This window comes from Coffea eugenioides, chromosome 7 (genome assembly GCF_003713205.1).
Source record: "Coffea eugenioides isolate CCC68of chromosome 7, Ceug_1.0, whole genome shotgun sequence".
NCBI lineage: Eukaryota > Viridiplantae > Streptophyta > Magnoliopsida > Gentianales > Rubiaceae > Coffea > Coffea eugenioides.
The window spans coordinates 731,788-750,112 of NC_040041.1; the positions used below are offsets into that span (position 1 = coordinate 731,788).

An 18,325-nucleotide genomic window follows, 5' to 3' on the forward strand; every position below is an offset into this window, starting at 1 on the left:
TCAATTTTCTATGAAATAGAAAAATTTCATCATCTCTTGAGTTGATGTAATCAATATGAAATAGAATTAAATTCATTCTTTTAGTTTTAAAAATAAGAATTTTTTGGTTACTGAATTATTCCAAAAATCCTAGTACTTTTTACTGACAAAAAAATAAAAATTTTGTTGACAAACGAATAAATACAAGGTAAAAGGTTTACCTTTCTTTTTCTCATTTTCAAGATGGAGAAGTTTATTCTGTCGTTAAGGTAGAGAATTGAATCAAGAATTCTCTTTCTTCATTATCAATTGAATCACTGTTCGCGGCCCAAGAAAGAATCGATTACATTCTTTATAGGAATAAATTGACTAGAGTTCTTTTTGTTTCATTTCGCCCTTCGTTTTTATTTATTCTTTTAGTTTCCTTTTCCTATTTTTATTGAAAAGTATTCGAGTTATGTGAACTATCAATGCTTACTGCTTAGTTTCTCTTGGACTCCAAGCCAGAAAGGATGAACGCGAGTTGATACACTAATTCCTCATCCGCAAATCAGCCCTTCTCATGGGTTATTTTGTCTTCAAGTTCTAGTGGATGGTACAAAACTACGTGAATAAAAAATCTTCTTCCATCTAGGGACGATGCTCGTTTCTTCAATATTGGACCATCCATTGCAGTCATATCAACTTTACTAAATTATTTAGGTTGTGTTTAGATTGCATTTTCCGTCATTTTTCATGGAAAAATTACTGTAGCGATTTGATATATGTGAGGGAAAAAGGTGATAGAGAAATGTGATCACGGAAAATGACAATATTTTCCGACGGAAACAAGCAATCCAAGCATAGTAATTCCTTTTTGTTATTGACTTGTTCTAGTTAGCCTTACTATTGGTGTTTTTTTTTTATGGATTGCCATTTCAAGTATTACTTCCACTAGAAAAGCACTTGCCATTCATTGGTTATTAGCGGCATCTCGAAAACATCCGAGTCGAAATATGGCTTTCAAATTAAGTTCCATATTAGTGGATGCTGCCAAAGGGAGTGGTGATGCCATACCCAAAAAGGAAGAGACTCATAAAATGACAGAGGCAAATAGAGCTTTTGCACATTTTGGTTAATCTATGAACAGAATCTATATATCTCGATAAAAAAAAAATCAAGAGAAAAAGAAAGAATCAGAATACGTAATGTTACGCCAATACCTAATCAAAGGGCGATTGCAGTGCCAATCAAAAAGATAGTTGTCACTACCGGACAACCAAATGGATTTTGAAATTTATTAACATTCTCTAAAAAAATATACTGTTAATAATCCGCAGGTACTGGAACCATTAAAAGAGTACTCAACAATTTATTTGATACTATACAAAGTATTTGAAATACGAAAAAGAAATACCATTCTAGTAATATTTCCAAATGAGTTGCGAATGGATCTGCTGGTTCATCAACCATTGATGATTCTAGAACCGCTAAACCTACGTTACATGAAATAGTACCTATAATTACTACTGAAAAAATATGTATAAAAGATCCTTGGGCCAGGCGAGCTCTTCATAATAATTATGACAGTTATTATTACTACCATGAGTTTGGGACAATTGGTAAACGGGTTATTGAAATACTAGCTGATAAGCAGTTGCTAATGCTAATGGTAGGTTGCTAAGGTCGCAAGTTCAACTCACTTTGAAAAGTTCTGAACCTGACCTCCGCTTTCGAGTAAGAGCCGGACTTTACAGCATTCTCCGAGTCAAATTCAGTTTAGTCTTACTAAAGGCAAGGATACCGAGTGCCAAAAGCAAAAAATAAAATAAAATAAAAGTTATTACTACTAGAATAAAATTGAATTTTGGTCAATCCCTATTCCCACAAGGTTCAGATTCCCAGAAGTTTTGTCCGAGTACAAATTCAAGTCGATCACACAACATTATTATATTGCGAGACTTCTCAGCAAGCAATCTCCATAGCTTTTGCTTTTGGCTCATTGCGTGGTCTCAGGCTGGCCGAGCCTCCGGGAATCCCGCTTGCCGCACGAGTTACCGGTGAGTCTCAGGCTTGGAGCTCAAATCCTGGTCATTAGATTTTCTCACTCAATCACTTAATACCACATCCATACTACGGGCAAGTGTCATTCCTTAAACCCCTTCTAAACACCAACTCCGGCCAGAAATCCTTCTCCAGTTTCACCCAGCACCACCCATAAAAACAAGGGGCAGAAGAAGATTTAGTTTTTGGGAGCATGGCTTCAGCAACAACAGAACCAGCAGAAGCCTTCAACCCCTACAAGCTAAAACATAACCTAAGTGGCCACAAAAGAGCCATCTCCAGCGTCAAATTCTCCGATGACGGCCGACTCCTAGCCTCTGCCTCCGCCGACAAAACCGCCTGCACCTGGTCTCCTTCCGACGGCTCCCTCCTCCAAGAATACCAAGGTCACGACCAAGGAATCTCCGACCTCGCCTTTTCCTCCGACGCCCGGTACCTCGCCACCGCCTCTGACGACAAAACCGTCCGCCTCTGGGACGTTGCCACCGGAAGCCTAGTCAAAACCCTCTCTGGCCATACCAATTACGTCTTTTGCGTCAACTTTAATCCTCAGTCCAACATGCTTGTTTCCGGGTCGTTCGACGAAACTGTTCGGGTATGGGATGTTAAGTCGGGGAAGTGCTTGAAGGTTTTGCCGGCGCATTCAGACCCTGTGACGGCGGTTCATTTTAACAGGGATGGGACGCTGATTGTATCTAGTAGTTATGATGGATTGTGTAGGATTTGGGATGCTTCAACTGGGCATTGTATGAAGACTCTGATTGATGATGAGAATCCACCTGTGAGCTTTGTGAGATTTTCGCCCAATGGAAAGTTTATCCTCGTTGGAACTTTGGACAATACCTTTGTAAGTGCTCTGTGTTTCTTTTCTTTTTTTTTTCCCTTCCTTCTTTTTCCTCTCTTTTCTTATGTTGCATTGCTGGTGTCTTTAAGTGCAATATTGGATTTTAAAGTTTCTGAGCATAATAGTCTGTTGTGACGATTTTTTTGGTGCATCAGTTCTTCAATTGTTTGTTATTGCGTTTGTTAATTTCTTCGGACTTGTTATGGATGAACTTGTTGTTATAAGAGGTATTTGAGAAGTTCATCACGGGCTTCAAGTTCATTCTAGTAGTCGCAAAGCGAGAAAATTTGTAATGCTGGCCATTGTAAATGTAGTAGCATGGTAATAAAACTGATTGTGCTCTGTTGTTAACCTGAGCAGAGACCTAGTCTGTGTTTTGATGAAATCCTTCATGTAAAATGCAGGGGAGATTGCAATGCAATCTTCTTGGAGTAGAATACCTAACATTGCCTTAGTTTGGATAAGTGAGGGTGGTACAAGCAAATTCAAGCCTTGTGATTATATGTGTAGGGCTGAGTTTCTAAAGTCTTAAGTTCAAGGCATGCATGACGCCAAAAAAAGCGTCAAAAACATACTGAACCTAAATATTGTGGCACATACTAAATATAGTCCGATGCCCACTTCTTGATTAGGCGTGGTGCAGCAGGCTGATTTTTGACATGTTTGAATGTACTAAAACGAGTGCAAAGGAAATAAGAGGTGCTTATCTTATGATCAATCATAATTAATAGATTATGAGGTAGAGACACAGACATTTTGTGCTAGTACTTTTTAGCATATTCAATCTCATTCACTTTGTGCTAATACTGCTTTTCTGATTTCCTGCTGCTGGCTACTATCCTTGGCTGCTCTTTAGAGTCAGCATGGTTACAACAATCCAAAATCTCACTTGGTGTGTACAACACATAATTCAGACTGTGGATATGAGACTGCATCATGGTGAATGTTGCATTTTCTCGAGTGTTGGATTTTTGTGGTTGTCAAATATGATGATCTTTTATCGCAAGCTTTGTGCACTGCCTTACTGCATTTGATCATATATTATCATCTAAGGGGCACAGGCTTGAACACCTCTGGGTACTTTCTGCCAGGGAATAAATTTCTTTCCGAGATTTATTAGAATGGTATAGTTCCATTTAATGCATGGTGCCACACTATATGCTGTTTCTGGTAATTTGCGGAGTCCCGTTCCCACTGTTTCATACTGACATAAGTGCAACGGTGTAGTTTTTGGGGCTTGGGTTCAAGAAATGCTGAACTGTTATCATACTATGCAGATGCTTTGAATTTTGGGGATCATTTTGCATGTATGTAAAACATTTTGGTGTGGTTGCAGCGGCTTTGGAACTTCTCAACTGGAAAATATCTGAAAACCTACACAGGCCATGTCAATTCAAAGTATTGCATCTCTGCTACATTTTCGGTGACAAATGGCAAGTACATTGTAAGCGGTTCAGAGGATAATTCTATCTACTTATGGGAGCTTCAGTCAAGGAAGATTGTTCAAAAACTGGAAGGTCATACTGATACTGTCGTATCTGTATCATGTCACCCAACCGAAAACATGATAGCATCTGGTGCTCTCGGAGAGGACAAGACAGTCAAAATCTGGACTCAGGAGGACTGAGTTTGTGACCAGCATAGGGGATTTAGTAACATTGACAAGTCCTCTCTCCTGGTCGTGAAATTTGACTTCCCAGTTGGTGAAGATGGATTGCTCGTGGCAAGGATCTCTGATTATTTGTAGATGCAGGTAGTTATTCAAGATAGTCTATTGTAGCCTTATTGTTTGTTTTCTGCTCATACGTAATTTAGTGTGAGGGGAAAGTGTCGTTCTTCTGGGAGCTGAATGGACAAAATGGTTAATTCATCTGAACGACAGTGTTCTATTTCCCCCGTTCACTATGCATCTTGTGTTAACAAAACATGGGGGGGGGGGGGGGGGGGGGTGAATTGTTTCATCATCTAGACCCTCTGGTGGTTGTCGGTACATGAAGTTAGACATTGAGATGTGTATGTTGCTGACGAATGTTTTCTCTGATGAACTGAGATTTGAGATTGCAACTTTGGATGTTGCTATCATTTTTGTAAGCAACCTCTGTTATGTGAATCTCTCAACTTGAACTTAAAATATATATATATAAAAAGAAAAGAACTGGTCTTGGACTCTTGGATTCTACACGGCAAGTAGTGTATAGAATTGTGGGTAACAGTAGTGAATCCTTTTGAGAAAGTAGTATTAGAGACATCCTTGAATGCCATTGAAATGCAGGCATCTCCTTTGCACTTCTTAATTTGCAGATAAGATTTCAAGTGAAAATTTTTTATTGAATTTTGTGAATTGCTTGTACATATCACACCTCTTACACGTATGGTACACTCTTGTACACATATGCTCTCCCACAAAGTGTATATTTGTTCTCAGCACAGATAGACATATTAAGTACTATCTCTTAATTGTTCAATTATTTTTTCTCACACTCATGAATTTTCTTTTTTTCCAAATATACAAATGAGGACAATTTTTTTTTAGGGAGAGGGGGGGGGGGGAGTATATAATATTTGTGCAATATTTAATTCAGTGCTATAATTCAATTTAGTTGTGCCTGTCTTATAGTATATTCTATTCACCAGTTGATATATATTCTAGAAGACTTTCAATAATATGATTGCGTCATTTCCCAAGACGTGCTCCATCAGTTGAACGCTAACTTTGGTGATCTCACCAGAACAGCATATGTGATCTCAAGCCGTCATACTCGTTCAATCCCTGCGCAAACGTTGCTATTCTGGTAGTAGTAGTACTTTCCAATCACTCAAGTTTTTCCATTGAAGACTCGGACCAAACGTCACAATCCCTAAACGTTGCTATTCTGGTACCACTTTCCAACCTCCAATCCACAGCAAGTTTTCCCATTAGAGACTCGCACCAAACATTTCACAATTCCGGAATAGAAAAGATGAGGAAGGAGGTGGTGGTGGCGGCAGTAACTGTAACAACTGCAGCTGCTGCTGTCGCTGCGATGGTGTTAGTGAGGCACTGGAAGCGCCAAAACGAGCGAAGTTGGAGGCATGCAAAGCGCATTTTGCGAAAGTTTGCGAGGGAGAGTGCTACTCCAGTCACCAAACTTTGGCTTGTGGCTAATGACTTGGCGGTTGACATGCAAACCGGCCTTATTTCTGAACAATCCAAACTTGGCATGTTTCCTTTCTACTCCGGTTCACTGCCCACCGGGTAATTTACACTGCTCCAAATGATCAATCTCCTTTGTTTACAAAAAATTGATTTTAGACGCTATAGTAAGTAGTCACACCATTGTGTAAATTACATATATATATATATATATACACGTATATTGTGGCAGTGATGAGAAAGGGGTATACTATGGAATAAACCTTCGCGGTGATAATTTCTTGATTCTAAGAGCGCAGCTTGGAGGGAAGAATGAAATTTTATCTGAATTCCAGAGGGAGGAGGTTCAAATTCCTTCCCGTGTAATTTCTGCCGATTCCAAGGTAAGTACTAGCAGTTGTTTTCATTTCTCAAATATGTGAGTACTTAAACCTCAGGTTATGGACATGGCAACTCTAGAACATAAAGTGAAAAAGAAAATGGTGGCAGTGATTAGTAGCAATAAATAAATACCGTCTTACCCAAATGCCTGTCGTCTTCAATTTCAAATTAAACAACTCAAAAGGCCCATGTTTGTTGATTTTCTCGAACATTGCTTGACGGAGGAGTAGTACAAAAGTCAAAAGTCATTCGCTTTCCATTGTTTAATTGTGTGGAAGAAATATTTAAGGGATAATATTTCAACTTAATAGAATGAATCTTCCATAAAGGCAGCAGGCAAGGTTTTGTCGAATGTTTTTCGTCAGCTAATCTCTACTCAAGTCCACTTGTTCATGCAGGAATTATTTGATCTAATTGCCTTGGAGCTTTCAAAATTTGTTTCTCTTCATGAAGACCTTACAGGAAAGACAAAACTAGAGAAGCTTAAACTAGGATTTACAATATCACCTCCGGTTGACCAAGCTGCAGCCTCCTCGTGCAGAGGCATCGATTGGAGGAGGTTAACAGATGACACAGTTAAGTCTGCTCCTTGATTTGAAGCTTTCCCGGTTAACATGTTGCATATGTTGGGAACTATTAGTGAAAGTCGCCATGAAAATCTTGTAAATTTACCTTCCTAGAAAACCTGCTTTATTGCAATAGAACTAATTTAGAAATTATGGCTCGCCAAAAAAGAAACTACTGTGTAGCATTCAAAATTTACAGTGAAAATGACACATTGATGTAAGAGTTTACCTTTCAGAGTCTGCGAGTGATAAGAGGATCTAGATCCTTAATCTAATTATTGAGGTTCCACTGAAATGGCTTCCATGATTTCACTTATTTATACATGATTTGCAGAGGAGTGTAAGGATTGCCACAATTTGATTCCCATGAAAGGATTTCATGAATTTTTGTAGATTCCTCAGACTCCATTGTGTAGTAATCTTGTTCAGAACAAATTCATCAGGTCAGGACACAGATGATGACTGAAATTAATGAGGCTTTGCTGAAGCATGGCGTGGAAATGCAAGTTTCTGCTATGGTAAGATCCTCAATTTGGTGGTTAGTTGTAACTGGGATTCTGTAATTTTTGTGCAAGTAAACCCCAAGTTTGACGAGAGTATAGCGTCTCCAAGCTAGGAATTGACTCAAATAGCTTGGCGATTTCCCAGGTGGATGAAGTCATTGGCTGTTTGGCTGGGGCAAGGTACTACAGTAGAGAAAGTGTCGCTGCACTTAGTTTAGGGATGGCCGTTAATGCTGCTTATATGGAATCAGTACAAGAAGTTCAAAAGTTGCAGGGCCAATTATCCAACTCTGGAGAAATGGTTGTGCTGTCATATGTTGTATAAGCACATATTCAGATTATATAGGCATCATATCCTGTAAGTTGTTGACGTGCTTATTATAACTCTGCAGGCTATTAGTGTGAATTGGGGAAATTTTAGTTCCATTCACCTTCCAATGACAGAGTTTGATGCTTCCTTAGATTCTGAAAGCACAAATCCTGGTAGCGGGGTAGGGAACTTGGATATCAGGTGTCTGAATTCGCATTCTAAGTCATACGAATCCCTTCCTGAATCCTGTTTTGTTTTGTCTCAGATATTTGAAAAGCTTATTTCAGGGATGTATTTAGGAGAGATTGTTAGAAAAGTCCTACTGAAGATGGCGCAAGAAGCAGCTTTATTTGGAGATAACCTCCCAATCAAGCTCACCATCCCATACTTGTTGAGGTAAATGGAAGTCAATATTTTGTGACATTATATAAGTTCGGTAGCAATTCCAGAACTGAGATGCATTCCTTCATGTCAATTAAGCAGAAAACCAGACACTTGGAGCTGGTATGACATTAATGGTTTTGTAAATTTATCCGTACAGTTCAGGAAAGAAACTACGCTTAAACTTTGACTTTGAGCAGGATCAAATTTTTTTCCCTTTGATGTCATAATTATTTGAAGCAATCGAAATTGATGCAAAGGTGGGATTATGAATTGAAGGAATGTAGTAGGAGAATCAATATATTTTTCTTTTCTTTTCTTTTTTTTTTGGGTGGAAAGGAAGACAGTTCACGATAGACCATTTGATTATTAGACTACAAGCCATTCTATGCACTCGTTCATGGAATTAGGAAGTATGAGATATATTCTATCATAAGTCTTGTGCTTTGACAGGTCACATGATGTGGCTATTATGCACCAGGACACATCAGAGGATTATGAAATGGTTGATGAAAAACTGAAGGAAATATTCGAGGTAACTTTAACCATCTTCTCGTGTAGAAATTTGCTAACTCTCTTTTTATGACCACTGACAACACTTTTTCCGGACATAATCAAAATTCAGAAGCACACTTTGTCGTTCCAAAATAGAGTATTTGTCTGTGACTAACCCCAAAAAAAAAAAAAAAAAGGAAGCTTAAAACTTGTTGGCGATTGCGAATTTAGTTACCATGTCATATGCATAATAGTACTAGTCGTTGTATCTTTCAACTTCTGCCCATCAGTCCACAAGCAATTGGTGCTTATCATGTCATCCAAACTGGTTAAAACTGATTACACAAAACTGCTGGTCTGCACAAGCACAGTGGCTCTTAGTAACGCACCACCAATCTATCCCAGATATCCAACACTACACCAGTGGTGAGAGAAATCGTTGCAGAGGTCTGTGACATAGTTGCAGAGCGCGGAGCTCGTCTTGTGGGAGCTGGAATAATGGGGATTGTCAAAAAACTCGGAAGAATTGCTAACAAGAAGAGTGTAATTACGGTTGAAGGTGGACTGTATGAGCATTATCGCATCTTTAGAAACTATCTGCATAGCAGTGTTTGGGAGATGCTGGGGAGTGACCTTTCTGACAATGTGATTATAGAGCATTCTCACGGAGGTTCAGGAGCTGGGGCTCTCTTTATTGCTGCTTCACAGACGCGAGGTGCAGATTCCTAGGCACACCATTTTGAACCCTGTTCCTGTTGCCCCTATATTATTGTAATCTGATATCGAGATTGTGGAATTTTGTTCATTCATTTGTTTGTTAAGACTGTTTATTTTTGTCTTTTTTTTTTTTTTAACAACTCAGACCAAGCAACAGAGTCAGCAGCCAAAAAATAAAAATAAAAATAAAAATAAAAAAAAGTGGCCGCTAAAAGTGCAACGTTTAATTTGGATCAACTTGAAACTTGGCCGTGTCGTTAGAATTGGGCTTGTCCGATTCTGTATCATTGGTCTTGTCCATACCTAAGCTATGGCTAAGGCACCAAACTCTCATAACTTGATTAAATTCCAACAGAGTATCTCGAGCTCCAATCAATTGCAGATGACTTCAAATGGTTTAATCTTAAGACTCCTCCAGAATGGATTTCAATTCTAAGAACAAACCATCCGAGTTCTTCAAATCCTACAAAATAAAGGATCCTCCAGCCCACGCGAGTGGCGAAGTAAAACAGAGAGCAAAGAAACTCGAAGGCCTTTAGCTTGAAGCCTTGAAACATTTACATCCAGTTTCCTTGTCAGCACGTGACATGCGTATGACATTCTCTTGCACGAAATTTTTTTGTTTTCTTGTGGGTAAAAAATAAGAAGACATGTTAGTAGTATTAAATAATAATAGAGCATTGTATTTGTCTATCTTGCAGCAGTGTCGAAGATTCTGCACAAAACTGCTATCAAATCAAACACGCAAAGTGAGCCAGAGTTTGAAAAGGACTTGAGAGGGGCGAGGTGCAAACACAACACAGTAAACAACATCGTCTCATTCATTGTCTTCTTCTTCTTCTATTGGAAAAAAAGAAAAGAAAAAAGTAGTACTCCATTCAGCAGCCTTTTCGTAGAAATACCCATAAAAAAATGAAGCAGCGAAGATGGAAAATGGTCAGAGTAATAACCTGAAATGATGACTAGTACCAACAAATATAGATTCTTCTTTTTGAAATCGCCCGAATGCGTCCAAAGAAAGCTTGGGCCTTTTGTTTCGGCCGGGGAAAGATAAGACAAAGACCACACATTAGCCCGCGACCATTTAGCTGTTGCAAGTGAAAATGGTCCACCCCAATCCTTACCCGTAACATAAATACTTGGACCAGAAAAATCAAAAATCGTCTTCTTTTTTTTTTTTTTGGGTTATAGCGACGTGGATTATAATTATTTGTTTATTGCTTACTGCACATCTTATTATCAGTTGTAATAATCGTTTCAAATTTATTGTGGATTTTATCAACGCTTATTAATTAGCTTAATTTATTCAAAAGCCAGAATTAATAAGTCCCTGTGGTTTTCTAAAAGTTTGAAGAGGAATCGCCAAAAGTTATTCAAGCATAAGTATTTTAAACTGAATTTGGAGTTTAAACTTGGTAACAAGCTACATAACTAACTGCCTATCTTCTGCAAGTGGCTAAGACGAGAGCCTCATTGAAAGAGAAGGAAGGAAAAAGTGATTAATTATGTGAGACGCTTCTCCTAAAGCTAACAACTAATAATTGAAGCTACACTAGAAAATAGTTGTACTTAGATTTTAAACGCACATGATTTATTTTAACTAGTGTTCAAAATTTATGCGGTCACGTCCTCTCAATTTATTTTGCATGCTTGTCTCTTGCAGCATAAGAGAGCAAAATAAGAATGGCATAATAATGCCTATTAGTTTGTAACATTTTGTAAACCAGGCAGATAATGAAAAGCGAATATGTAGTTAAAAGTAGTGTTTGGATAATAGATTATTTGGTATGAATTTTTGAAAAAAAATTACTATAACATTTTTTTGACGTGATATATGTGAGATAAAAAGATGATTGAAAAACGTGTTGATGATACGTAAACAAATAAAATTATGCAAATAGTAATTTAAAATCAAAACTAATAATAGTGCTATTAGCAATTTATCTCTATCGCGTATCGCGCTGTCAAGTGAGAGGGCTGCAGCGAGAACTTGGAGCGCCGACTTCCTCAATCATGCACTAAAATCATTATCCATCAAACGAACAAAACAAAATGTCACGACATTATCAATTAGTTAATACTTAAAACTAGCTTCTTGTTTATTATATATTGTTTTTTTTTTTTTTGGGGTGGTGGGGGGCTAAGAATATTACTATATCGCTAGCTTCAACATGTCTCGTCTTATGCCGCAGTAAATTCTTCATCTCAGGATACTCCGAATTTTCTTGCAAGTCTCTTGAGTGAGGGCTGCGCCCCACAGCCAATATCTTCGTAATGGGCTGCATGCCCTCCACCGCTCCACGCCACAGCACAGGGGAAAAAGAAAAAAAAAATTCATTTTGAGAGGCAGACTCAAATCAAAGGTGAACTTCCAAGTATGCACTTAATTTGCCATATCTTTTCACCCCATATGACGAAAAGCTAACATAAGGGACACTATTAGATTCAAACAATTCTGCTCGTCTCCGTTTCTTCCTCCAATCAGTAACAGTCAAATTATTTCATATAATATCTGGCAGAAGTGGGAAAAAAAAAAAGAACTTAATTAGTAGTAGTAGTAGTATCTGATCATGAGTCATCATCAATTTACCTGAGGAGTAACTCTGGGAGCGCAAGTGATCGGCCGTGAACAACTTTTACTGTTAATGTAATTGGATGAAATATGATGGTTGCACGTTGAAATCACATTTAGAAATTCAAGATTCACTAATTAAGTTTATAATTTTTTTTTTTTAAAAAAAAAAATGCTTGATGAGTTCATCACATTGGTCACTCGCAACATAGATAGAGAACAAACAAACATTTTGAATTTAAAGGAGTTTCAACACTTTACCAAATCTACATCTACTCCTAACTACTATTCCACAGTACCCTGAACGGTTGCAACAAAAAATTAGTGCCTTGAGAAAATGCATGCAGGAAAATTGTGCTAGCAACCAATAAATAAATGAAATGCGCCTATCGGAATCAAGAAGCATGGCAAAACTCATGCCTCGAATTTGATTCTTTTTTTTTTTTTCTCTCCAGCTACATATATCTCATGCGCGTCTGAGATGTCCAATCTTTAATTATGCAGTTGCACAAGACTGATTGCCAATGCCCATTACTCTATGGTCAAACGGAATGGACTTTGATAGATTCTCGTATAGATCTTTAAACGTCCCTTCCCCCTTCGGCCCTTCCCCCCCCCCTCCTTTCTCCCCCAAACAAAAAAAAACATATATATATATATAGAGAGAGAGAGAGAGAGTGTGTGTGTGTGTGTGAATTGAAAGAAAAAGAATCCCATTTTGCGAATCAATAATGTCTATGAAAAGGGTCCTGTCCTGAGGACCTGAGTGCCAATTCGTTCCACTTCTTTTCAAGTAAAGCCCTGTGGCATTCAAACTGTCACCAGCTGAGTATTCAACGTTGTTGTGTCTTGTGTGAGAAAAACTCCTTTCACATCTTCATTTTTGCACGGTTTTTTCTTAGATATTACTACTACTTACTATAGTAGACATTTTTCGCTCTTCCCCCCCACAGCTTTTGTTAGTATTTCCTTTTTTTTTCCTTTTCAATAACTTAACAGTAATCATCAGCTGACGAGCTTCCAGATAGACGTCCGCATGAAGCTCCTACTAATCACATCCAAAGAACGACACATACAATACAAATGAGAAAACGACTAGCACTAATATAAATTATAAGATAGAGGTTTGGCGTCATTAGCAATTTCGGTTTATGGCAAATGGACAAATGCAAATAACAAAATCCGCATATTACAGCTTATGCTAACACTAAGGCTCAGGGACTTGTGCACATAATTGTACTGCATTGCATTGGGTACCATAACCAAAAGTGGTGGTCACTATATAAGCTAGCTCATAATCTAATTAAGCTTATAATTATTTTTCGATAAATCTTTTCTTGTTTTCAAATGAAATGACAAGAAGAATACTTTAGACTGAATGCTACAGGCTTGTTGGGGTGGACTTTCCTACAGACTTTCCGAGGTATGGTCCTTTTTTTTTTTTTTACGGTAACGAGAACATTTTTATAACCTAATCATCGTAATTTAGGAGGAAAATGAGCCTAAAGAGACTGTGTATAAGGGACTAATAGATATAACTGTAACTCGCAAGAAATAGGGAAAGAGAGGGGGGTTCCAAGAGGAAGGGGACAAGAGGAACAGGGTTCGAGACAGATTATAATGAAAATTAAGGTCCGTTTATTGAAAGGCTAAATCGTGTCTTCTGGCGGTGGAGGAGCTTCGGACTTGGCGTTTTTAGGCGAGTCCCGAGTCTTTGCTTTTACTAAGTTTAGAATATCAAACCACGGGGAATCTCTCTGATTAACCACTCCCTTCTCCCCCTTAATTACTGCTATCAACTGTTAATAAATCTTTTAGCCTTTCCATGGCTGTCCCCCTCAATTGCCCCCGCCCCACCACACACACACACACACACAGACAAAAGAAAAAAAAAATGAAACCATACAAATTCATATTGATTTTATCTGGTGAAAGTAGTAATCCTTCTGTCACATATTTAATGTGTATTGTTACCAGAAAATATGCTAGTAGTAAGTATTTCATTAGTTAATCGTTTTGGTTGGGGGAATAAATACAAATAATATTGAGTCAAATATTATAATATTGACTAAGCTGATATTGCATTGAAAAACTAGAGAGTCTAAGTTTCAAGAATAATTCGGTAATATAAATTATCTAGTTTGAATGGACCATCTAGTAGTATTAATGAGGAAAATACTAGTGTGAATAAAAATAATTGATTTAAAATCCTTATACTATAACTAACACTCTACTAGTTCATAACATGCGTGAAATAAGAAATAGAGCTGGCCGTCGTCAGAAATCTCGTTAAGACATCAATTAATGCGTGCTTGGATTAGCTTAATAACATAATATTATTGATCAGCCCTTTTCATTATTTTCCATTTAAAAAAACAGAAAAGAAATTCTCTAAACCCAGTCCAGTCCCCCAGCACATAGATAGATACGTTAGATTTGAAAAAAGAGGAGAAAAGCTTTGGGCCCTACGGCCTCATGGATGAGCTGGCACTTGGAAAGGGACAGTAGCTTGGAAGTCATTAAATGTCACAAGGTGGAGGGGAGCAAAGTAGAAACTATCGTCCTGCCGCTGTTGCTGGCGCCTGGCGGTCACTTTCCTTTTCCCTGGACTGGGGCTTCTTGGGTGGGGGGTCCAAATCGAGGGACTGGTTGGTCAATTTTCCCCAGTTTCACCCATATTATGTAGCTAGGTTGGTCCACACTCCACTAATTAGTTGTTGCCTGCGTATCCTCCATAATGAGAACTATCTGCTATAATCCAAGAAAACCCAGATTGCAAATTCGTCCTTCTGTTTTCTTCCGTAAAATGACTTGTGAATTGCAAGGGGCAGAGGGAAGGAGGGGGTTCCAGTTTACTATGATTGAAGGGGTACAGTAGCAATGTGGATAGATTAGAAAACAACCCCACCTCCCCAAGAGCATCTCATCTCATTTTGTCAGTCAGCCATGTTTGACCATGCTTTATGAGAACAAACAAAATCATTACTGTTGTAATTATGAGCAGTTCCTGATTAATGTTCTTTTTTTTTTTTTGGAACCTTTTTTTGATTGATTGCGAGGTGGGCATGAATGAATGCTTCCGTATTACTTTCTTTTTAAAAAAAAAATATATATGAAATATCGGATCGAATTAGAGATAAACCTTGACGTCATTCTCGAAGTAGCAATATAGGTCGTCTTCGCTCTGTAGTTATAACTTATAGTCAATAAAGCAGGAAAAAAAAAAACACTCTATGATAAAGATGAGATATATCCTTTTTTTTTTAATTTCGCTATTCCCAGTACTTATAGCATGACCATCTTGTGCCTGACTTTTTCGTAACTGAATTGAAAAAGGGGAGTTTTTTTTTTTGTTTTTTTTGGGGGGGGGGGGGGTGGGGAAGGTGTCTGATACAATACAATTTGATGATTGTGTCAATAAGGTCACAAGGTTTGCATGGGTGTGTCTAATGACTGAATCAACAGTTGCAAGGAGAGAAAGCTCAAACGAAACAACAAAAGTTGCTCACCAATTCGCCGTGGATGATCAGAGATTAAAACAAATGACCGCTAGTTATCCGTATTGTACTGAAAGGAACGGGTATTTAGTGGTTGAGGCTGAACTTTAACGTACCCATTCGGTGCTAACCTTTTTAACCGATGTCGAAAGCCAAATTTTGGGCACGGTTTTAGGGCTTTCTTATAATCCGCTCTTGCTATAAATATATAGATCACACGCGCTCGTCGAATTTATTTTGTGGCCTTTTGCTTGATACAACTAAATAGATGTTTTTTTTTTTTACCCCACAAATAGATGTTTTTAATCTGCACGATCGATGAAGTGGGCATTCTCAGTATGTCGAAACAAATATGTGTGTGACAGAAGTGAAAAAACCGACCATTTTGGTTGTGTTTTAGGTCTTAGAAAAATAGCTAAAAGTATACAAGTTAAAATGACTACAGACAAACCAAATAGACGCACTACTATTGGTGTTGGTTACTGTTATACGGTAATTTCAGATTAATTATGGCTGATGCTAACTAAAGCTACACGTGGTAGATAATCACACTTAGCAACAATTAGCACATTCTCGTATGAGAAAGGGGTAAGAGAAAAAAAACAAATGGTTATGAGTGAAAAGTTCGACAAAACAAAATTTGCACCGCAGCAGCACTGCGCTTGTCTCTGTGTAACTTGCAGCATTACTTGCGCTGAAAGGTTTCGTAGAGTTATTAATTGATGTCAATTGCGATACCTTTTTTATTTTTATCCTATTGTTTGGTATTTTCCCTTTATCCATCCAAATTCAAAGTTATAATTTTTTTTTTGGTCAAAAATGACATATCTATTTTATTTTTTACAAGATTACTGGCATAAGATTTTGTTTACACATTTATCCTTTTACTAATCTAGTTTGTACGTAATGGCAATTTAGAAAGACATTAATATTTGAATTGTCATTTTTTAAATATTTTTATATTTTTTTGTGAATATGCTTTTCAATCACCTTTTTACTTTACATATATCATGTCGTTATAATAAATTTTTTTTTTCTCAAAAATCCTAGAAAATAGCAACCTAAACGGCTCTTATATATGTTGATTTGATGTTGTAATAGTAAGTTGATTTTGAGACTAGTCATATTATTGGGTCGGATCTTACCCAAATCCAATATAATTGGATTGCATTTTGATTTAATTTCTTAAACTCAAACCCAGACGCCTGTAATTCCATACCAAAATCCAAACCCATGTATATATAATTAAATAATAGTGTGTGTGTATGTATACATATATACTAGTAAATATATAAAATAATATTGGACATTGATATAACACTTTGAAAATAAAGAGAAGTAGTTAATTTAGTTCATAATATTGCACTTCACTTCTTGAATATTAATTTTATTATTTGAAAGTAAAAATTGGGTGTTATTTATATTATTTTTGAACTCTACATGTTTTAATAATTTTTTATTTTAGTATGTTTAGAGAAACATAACGAATATCCGTTGGATATTATAAGGTTTGAGTCTGAATTTACTTTTTAGACCCATAACAGTTTGGATTTAATCAAATTTAATAGATCTAGATTTGGATAAAAGAGATTACACTCAGCTTGTACCTATTAACATGCCTAATCAAAAGAGAGAGTAGTTTCGTAAAAAAAAAAAAAAAAAAAGAGTGAGAAAGAGTAATTAAAAGAGAAGAGTAATTATGGGAGAGTGCCAATTTGTAGTCTGGCGTCTTCAATAAACAACAATGTCATACAGCGTAAATTAAGTCAACGTAGCTTCCAAGACACTACTTAACCCCCCCCCCCCCCACAACACCAAAGAAAAAGACTCGTTTTAATACACTCCTAAGTCATGAATGGTAGCATATGTACAATTATAACCCCTTTACTATTTAGAACGTTAAACTCATGTATCCACGTAAACCCAAACTCTAAAAGCTAATAGAGTCAGATTTGCTTCGTATTTATTTGATTAACAATAAACATTTCTTCTTTTTTGATATTATAATGCTTAGTATATCAAATGTTTAACCCATGAATTAAGTGATATATCTCTCAGTTCTCCAACTCATGGAGAGGGAGGGAAAAGGGTGCGTGCTGCTGTTAATAGTTCCACAGGACAAGGGTGACGTTAAATGTAAATAATCCCCAGGACAGGAAAAAAAAAAAGGGAGATTTTAAGCTACTGATAATTTTTCTATTTAGAGCTCAATTAGGGGCGTGCTGTCTCTTGCTTAGCCATTTATAGCCTAGTATATTATTATTATTTTTTTCGTTTGAAAACAAAAGAAATTATATATTCAAGTCTCATTTCTCAAACAATGAAGCGTTTTATTAAATTCAATCTTGGACAACCAAAAGCCAAAAAGATGGCTTTTGTATACCTCCGGAGAAGAGAGTTTGGATTGCATTTTTCATGATTTTTCATGGAAAAAATACTGTAGCGATTTGATGTATGTGAGGGAAAAAGGTAATAGGAAAATGTGATCACGAAAAACGACGTAATTTTCCGACGGAAAATCGCAATCCAAACAAGGCCGAAGGCTTTTGAAAAGAGAAAAGGCAGGAAGATGGGATGGGGAGTGGGGTGCGGTGGAGGAGGGTTGTCCGGTCCGGTGTCGTCTCACAAAGGCCTACGACGCCAGTACTGAGTACTGAGTACTGAGTACCCGGCCCCTGAATCATCCACTACGTACGGCCCCGCCCCACCTTTTAATCACTCTCAGCAGTACAATTTTAGGCAGTCAGGACATTCAAAATGTTCTTTTAATCCCACTGTTCCCTTCTCATCCCAAAAATTCCAAAAGCAAAATCACCAAATCCTTAACTAATACCCACCCAAAAGGAGAGACCACTACCTTTTTTCTTTTTTCTTTTTTAATAAAAAAATACCCATTAAAATAAA

General features: G+C 37.3%; 2 protein-coding genes across 2 annotated transcripts; both read left to right on the plus strand.

Annotated features, from left to right (window-relative positions):
• Window positions 1-1,845: 1,845 nt before the first annotated feature.
• LOC113776697 (COMPASS-like H3K4 histone methylase component WDR5A) lies at window positions 1,846-4,957 on the plus strand. The gene is made up of 2 exons (XM_027321759.1): window positions 1,846-2,869; window positions 4,203-4,957. Exons 1-2 carry the CDS (start codon window positions 2,216-2,218, stop codon window positions 4,491-4,493), a joined length of 945 nt encoding a protein of 314 aa, XP_027177560.1. The 5' UTR covers window positions 1,846-2,215; the 3' UTR covers window positions 4,494-4,957.
• An 840-nt stretch (window positions 4,958-5,797) lies between these two features.
• On the plus strand, window positions 5,798-9,456 carry LOC113778446 (probable hexokinase-like 2 protein). The gene is made up of 9 exons (XM_027323859.1): window positions 5,798-6,101; window positions 6,232-6,382; window positions 6,779-6,955; window positions 7,390-7,464; window positions 7,595-7,750; window positions 7,842-7,940; window positions 8,025-8,155; window positions 8,594-8,675; window positions 9,041-9,456. The coding sequence occupies exons 1-9, from the start codon at window positions 5,827-5,829 to the stop codon at window positions 9,362-9,364; spliced, it is 1,470 nt and encodes a 489-aa protein (XP_027179660.1). The 5' UTR covers window positions 5,798-5,826; the 3' UTR covers window positions 9,365-9,456.
• Window positions 9,457-18,325: the final 8,869 nt, after the last annotated feature.